We start from the raw sequence: 7,470 nt of genomic DNA on the forward strand, positions 1-7,470 counted from the left end.
TCCATATTTTTTCCCAATTATTTCTCTTCTTTATTTTACTGCTTGAATTATGCTAGGTCTCTTAAAAAAAAATAAAGCAATAGTTGATGTGGAAGGACAGCCTTTTTATTCTAATGTAACTAATTTACATAGTTCCATTTTATTTTTAATAAAACAACACTTGATTTTCCTGATGGGTTTATTTTTCTGATGCATGCAGAGAAATGGGTTGAAAAAGAAAGTGAAAGTTTAAGGTTATATGTGGTCCAATGTCAGAAAAGTACTTTCTCTAATTTTCCTGTGGTGATAAGCTGTTCAGTGCTTGCAATTTATATGATTGCTTTTTATTAAGCTGGGAGTTGACCGATCATGTATGTGTTTAGTTTGAGATGTTGTTTGTTCCTCCTCCAAACTCTGTTGTCCATTATATACAGTCCCCAGTGTGCAGACTGCCTCTCCTGAGGCATAAAGACAGAGAAGGACATTTTGCCATTTCGTGCTACCTCCAAGTTTGTCGTCTGTGGCAAGGGAAGCACGTCATGACCATGTATTGCAGAGGGTCTGATCTCATCAGCTCACATACTGATTGTTTTGAGACGAGACATACATAGAAATGTGTATTTCTATTCACATTACCTGTGGGCAGACTGCCTGCATTGCTAGGAAGGCTTCATTGTTAGTCATCATGGAAATAGAAAAAAATGGATTATAATGAAACATTTCTTTACAAAAATGTGATCAAACCCTGAAACAGACTCCTAGAGAGGTAGTTGATGTTCCAGTGTTTAAGAGGAATTTGGACAATGCCCTTAGTACTGTGCTTTAACTTTCGGCCAGCCCTCATCAGGCAGTTGAACTAGATCATTGTTGAGGGTCACTTCCAACTGAAATAATCTATTCTGTTACTGTTCTATTTCTATTCTATTCTATTCCATTCTGAAGCTGTGGTGTGGATGTAGACATCAAGTAGTTTGCCAGAAACATCTGTATATTCCAGAGAGAGAGAGAAAACACTTTATTAAAGTACCGTTTATGCTTTGTATCGAGAGTACTGTGAAGGATCAAATCAAGTCTTACTTGGAAATAGTGTACTTTAGCTGGGGAGGTTGCCTAACATAAGTAATGTCTTACATCACCTAACTCAGTTGACTAATTGAGCTAAGCCAGTTTCCTACTTCTTTATCCAGTTTGCTTTTTAGCCTCTAAGATGCTGTTCTACTATCACTAATACCAAAGCTTCTGAAACTCCTGGAGCTCTAGAATCAAATGAAGGGCTGAACTGGATTTCCTGGGATACACTTTACAGCACTTTTCAGTTGTCAGACTGAAGGTTATCACTGGAGTTTTGCCTTGTACTTCAGACCTTTTATCTCTCCTTCTTCTGTGATGGTAGACAGTCCTTGGTGCCCTGGTGTTTGCTCAATATCAGTATCAGATGCTGCTGTAGTTCAGTGCTGTATGAGTAGGAATCTAGGAACATTGAAACAACAGATGTTACTCAACATGAATGTAAAAATCGCTTATGTAATTCCTAATTAAAGGTGTCACTTATTCTAAAAAAAAAAAAAAAAAAAGGCAGTCCATACTGACAAAAGAAAAAACAGGCAACAAGTGCTCTGATCAAAATTATGGCATAGTTTTCATGAGTAAAAGCACAAGTAAAAAGCTGAAATCTATGTTGCTTTATAAGAAGCAGAGGTTCAAAAAAAGCTATTGCTATGGCAACAAAAGGAGCAAGGGGATTTACACTTCTGTATGTATCAGCACAGTCTTAACCAAGAGTGACTCTGGCTAGAAAGAACAGCTGCGTATTCATCCTCATAATTTATGAATTGTGTATTTAACCTCACTGCCTCAGAGCCTATAACTTAGAGTAGTAGGGCATTGACCATACATGGCTGAAGATGTTCCTGGACCTGTAGAAGCATAATTCTTAGATTGTTTATCAAAGTCTCTCCTATATAGAATCTTAAAATTGAATAGGTTTCTAATATCACTTGAAAATATTTATTCTATGCTATTTGCCTTCAGTTAAGTCCACACTCATAATACACCTAAATCTTTCTCGTAATCTGTTGAGAACATTACGTCTAATGTTACTCTAATACTGTAATTTCACCCTGTAAGTGTCACTGAATGCCTTTTTTCCATATGAAGATTAATACAATTTCTCTCTTACTAATTTTTATGTCACAAAATATACTGTATGTTAATCCTATTTAATAAGCTTCTCATAAAGCAAATAAAGTAATATTATCTCATAGACATCAGGACATATTAAGATTCAAGTCACACTGCCCTGATTTAAGTTGCTTTTTTTTTTTTTAATTACCTGGGTTTCAATAATGGCATTTTCTATTAATATTGCAGATCACAGTTTTTCGAATGGGATCAGAAGGACACCAGGATATTGATTTAGCTATCCTGACAGCACTACTAAAAGGTAACAGAGTTGAGTGAGTCTATATCAATTCATTTTGTGTCTCTGATGTCCTGAAACCCGCATTTATTGACATATCTATCAAGATGATAAATTTATACTGTGAAACTGAAGTATGCTTCTTGCTCTAACTGCTTTATACAAATCCAGCTCTTCTTTAATGTTTAAACAGCTACTGTTTTTCCTTTCTGAATTTTTGTTCTCCACAACTACTGATGCGTCACAAGAAATATCAGTGGTGACCCCTCACACCAGTTACTTGAGAAGCTTAGTATTCACAAGAAGACAGCCAAAGGACTCCTCACACTTAGATTACCTTGGAAGCTAAAACATCCTTTTAGACAAAGCTGGCTCTATTGTCAAAGTAAGATGTTATCTGTAGTCATCCCTAGGAAGGTCTGGAAGTAGTGTGAGGTTCCTTTCATCCTCCACTTGTAAAGTTAAGAACATAGCTATTGGGATGGTTGGGCTTTTAATCGTATACTTGGCTGGTTGTTACATCTTTCTAAGCCATTACATGTTACACTTCTGGTCTTAAAATGTTGACTTGAAATAAATTTGCTGTTGCCACAGTTCGTTGCAGACCCTGGACTACATTGATTAATAAATTAATTCAAAACAAGAATCAAGAATTTCATCCATCGCCAAATCTCTTCTTTTTGTCCCTTGGAAATAATATAATTGCAGGTTTCATTTTTATCTCAAATGTAACTGGATCCTTCATTATCTTTAGTGTGAAGGTATTCTCTTCATATTTGTTCTTAAGACAATCCTGAAAGTACTGCTCTTGTTTTTTATTGATAAGGCAAAGAATGTCTTAGAGTTGTGATTCCACTTTTTCTAAATGTGTTTTCAAGGTCTGTATCCCAGCATATGGAAAACTGTCTCTTGGAAGCTGAAGAAAATAAGTCACATGCCTGTGAGGGATTGTTTTCTATTTGAAATGTTCTTTTGCAGTATTTACATGAGCAACTGTTTTTGTGGTTGCAGTCTCAGTATATGAGCAGTGCCCCCTCGTCTGGAATATCCATTTTGAAAGTACTTAATTACCGCTGTTGGCCCCTTAGTAAATAAAATTTCCTTTCCTCTTCATGTTAAGGGTGAAAGTCATCATAGAAACTTATATTAGCTCAGGAGGTGCCTAGATCTGTGTAAGTACTTTCGACATCTCCTTTCATGCTTGTCTGAGAACCTTGATTTGAAAATCTGCTGATGGCAGTAACATTTGTTTCTTGCACAAGAAAGAGCTGGAGGAACTAAGACTTACACCTGCTCCTCAGGACTTTCTGATTATGAAGGTATTCAATGAAGATTAGTTTCATCAGGCGTCTCTGGTTCATGTAAGCTTCATGATCACAAGGTGTTTAATCAATATGTGCAAAAATGAGATCTGTTGTGTCAGCCAAGTCAGTTGTCCTTATTCACAGTATGTCTTTGTACAAAGTATTCTGGCCCACCTGGAAAGAAATACTTATTTTCAGTAAATATACCTCACTAGCCTGATGGATACTGTCATCAAAGTCTAAGGCAGCAATGCTGAACCACTTGTCTGTTGCTTTTTAATAAGTAATTTATTTGTAATAGGTAAAATAAATGGAAATTGTTTTTTCGTGCTGTTGGAATTTTCACAGCATTGAAATTTTCATAGCATTGGAGTGTCCACGGCATTGGAAACTTACTTCCTACAGTTTATTGTCTCTAAAATTAAAGAAAAATAATAATTGTAATATGTAAATAAGATATTTGAAGACTGAGTCTGAGTTATCTTGACATTCGTAAATTTAAAATTTAAGAATTCATCTCTTCCTACTTTGAAATACTGTGTAAAAAAAGGAGCAGAGCAATGTATGAAACTAGTGAGTGATTGCCAGTAACTTTTTCTCAGTCTTCCTGATGAGGAATTTGCAGCTTTTGGTAGTGCAAGAGGAGCAGATCAGCTAATGACCCATCCCACCCTTGTGTGAGTGATTCGGTCACAGAGGAGTGGGACAAGGGTTTGGAAACACAAGGTATCATTTCCTATTTGCTGTGCAAAATTTGTGATGAGCTAATCTCTTTTTTAAAACCGCACCAGACACACTGCCAATTTGGGAGTTCTCCTGGACAGCATATTCCACAAGTCCCAAACCCAGCACCACATAGTATTTCTTTGTTTGTTTTCATAAGTTGCTTGTTTAATCTTGTCAGAAAGATCTATCTTTCTTGGAAGTGATCTTCAATAAACCACAGAATGGCATCCAAACTGGTTATCAATTTACATTGCATGGATGTCACAACAGCATATGGTTTGCAAATTTGCAAATTCTTTTTTTTTTTTTAATCCTGAGAGACACAAATGTGGGAAGTAAGTTTCCAAAGGCATGAGTTTATAGCAGGCAAGTTTATCAATACAGTTTAACTGTTTATGCTCTCTTAACCTGAGCAGTTGGAACTCACACCATAATGGATTTTGTCCTTTTGCAGCTGCTAGCAAAGCAGAAGGCATATGACAGGGAAATTAAAGACAGCATATGGAGATGGTCTAAAAAAATGCTTGTTTTGAAGTGGCTTCAAAGATCCTAGTTCACGAAGCTGTTGCAATGACTGGAGCAGACGAGTGCCAGCCATGTTTCAGATGGTGCTCCAGAAGCCTCCCCAGTGCAACTGTCAGCACTGGGAAAGAGCTGCTGTGTGGTAGGTGCATACAGTGATATTGCTTGTACCTGCTGGGATAAACCATGTTAGGCTGAAGCGGAGCTGAAGTTCTGCTTACTTTCCAGCCTGTGAGTAAGTCATGATTCATGCTCACTGAATAGCCATCATGTAGTATCAGATGGTCAAGGATAGTCTGCCAACCATGAAATCACAGACACAAAAAGGTTGCAGAGTTAGGTCAGCTATCTGGTTACTGTACTTGTAGGTGTTTTTGCTATCTGCTTTTATACTGTCAATTGGTTTCCTAATTGCCAGGATGATTCTGTAGCTAATGCTGTGGAAACGCAGTCTTTGCACTGAAGAGCTGCTGAAATAGGAGACAGCATTGGACTTGCAGAGACACAGACTAGAAAGTTAATTTGGTTTTTGATTTTCTCTAATCTAGTTATTTTCTTTAGATGTTGATCCAAAGAGTACACTGACATGCTTAGTGTACTGCGGAAATGGATATCCCACAACCATTTCTGTCTAGGTAGATGTTTCATGTCATTTCATCTTTCCAGATACCTGAGCACCAATATCATAGGCTATTCCAGGAGAATCCTTTAGGGGCCCATGTTGGTCACAGTAAGCTTCAACCAGTACATAAAAACCTGTAGTAATAAGTATATTAAAGCTCTTCAGTAATCCTGCAAGTGCACAACACTCGTTGTCTGATGTGTACCCCGGCTCCCCGAGGAGACAGCATTGAGTTTATAGTCCCAGGCTGTATCATCAAGGAGTATTACATTTTCAGTCCAAAATATTGAGTAGACAATATGACTTTTTACCAAAACAGTCTATGCAAGCACTGCTGGATGGCAGCCTAACATAAAATTAACATCTGCAGGAACTAACAGGTGTCCCAGCAGTCTATCTATATCCAGTGGTATCTATACCAAGATAAAATACTGCCAAAACCATGTATTTCATCCCAACTGCAACTTTTCTTCTAGGAACAGATGAAAGGAAGGGTCACACTGCAGATGTTGTCATAGTCTCAAAACATTATTTTGAGGAACATAGCTTACAATCAGCCAGATACCAGAATACTGAGTAAATATTACAGAGACATTAGTGATACTACCCAAAACATTATTTAATGTAATAAGTATGATATGGTAATTAAAATAATACAATGCAAGAGGTTATTAACTCTACCTTATTTATTTCTCCAATATCCTTTGATTTGGGCACATTACAGTGACACTAGAGTGACAGGCATCCCCAGAGAGATCACATTTTGGATTCTTCCTACTGACTCAAGTCCAAGTTCTATGGCACTGAATGCAGTCAAGGAAATAATTGAAAGGAGACTGTATTTTAAGAAGGCCATCTCATGATTTTCCTTGGGAGGTTTTCTTATATGAGTGGAACTATTCATATTTCTTCATCATGGGTAGAATTCCACCTAAAATAGCCTGAATACTTCCTTTTTCATGTGAGACAAAGGCTATCAGTTCCACCCTAGAATAAAATCAATTAAAAGGCATCCACAGCTCATATGCTGCTCTCTACAAACATTTATAGCTTTAGTTTTCCTTCTCCTCTTAAGTAACATCAGTATTACCCATGTTCGTCTGAAAACCCCTCGGGGAAGATGGGAAAGGGCTTTCCAGCAAGAAACTGTGCTGTGGAAGCACCCATCCAACCAAATGCACCAGAGCCCCAGGATGCACATCCATAATCTACCCGCTAGCTGATAGACTGGTTCAGACCTGGAGTACAACATCCCCTTGAGAAGCCACAACTGCCAGATACCTGCTGTGCTCCGTGAGACAATGAAATCGAACATCATGGCAACAAGCACTGAGAAGGGCATCAATTCTGGGACTGCACATGTTCCAACAGGAAAATTTGGCTGCTTAAGGCTGGCAGCCTTAAGCACAGTGAAGGGAGGTCGGAAGGACACAGGCTAGACCATGGCTTGCTTTCCCCTCTGCTCAGTATTTGGAGCAATGAGCATGCTCACAGAAAACAATTTTGGTGAATGGATGAGCAGGTACCACCTCATGCTCCAAGCCAGCTGTTCCTTCCTGTGATCAAATGCAACAGAAGACCTTCTATTCGTCTGCCAGCTGAATCTTTTCTAAAGCATTTAGAGGGCCAGGTCTGCTAGGGTCATCAAACTGGAGAACACTCCCTGCTAGGGCTCAGAGGTTACTGACCTGGAGCCTAGCTTGACTTCTGCCTGAAGCGGAGGCAGTGTAAACAGCCCACTTTCCTCCTTAAGTTTGTCTGATCCACTCTTGATTCAAAATTATTTCTAACCAAATGGCACCCCTGGCTACCCATATGGTAGGCTGTAGTAGGAAAATCAGGAACTGGAGCTCCCTCATCACACATGTGAAATGTTTTCAGGCTATGGGATCACCATC

General features: G+C 38.4%; 1 protein-coding gene across 2 annotated transcripts in view; it reads left to right on the forward strand.

The window, feature by feature from the left end:
• The window catches only part of TRPM3 (transient receptor potential cation channel subfamily M member 3), a 373,625-nt gene that overhangs the window by 299,361 nt on the left and 66,794 nt on the right, over positions 1 to 7,470 (forward strand). For both annotated transcript variants that reach the window (XM_039719170.1, XM_039719179.1), the window contains one exon: positions 2,350 to 2,422. In XM_039719170.1, the coding sequence (XP_039575104.1) occupies positions 2,350 to 2,422 (73 nt within the window). The remainder of the gene's footprint in view (positions 1 to 2,349; positions 2,423 to 7,470) is intronic.

Source organism: Passer montanus, unplaced genomic scaffold (genome assembly GCF_014805655.1).
Source record: "Passer montanus isolate IOZ18808 unplaced genomic scaffold, ASM1480565v1 scaffold105, whole genome shotgun sequence".
NCBI lineage: Eukaryota > Metazoa > Chordata > Aves > Passeriformes > Passeridae > Passer > Passer montanus.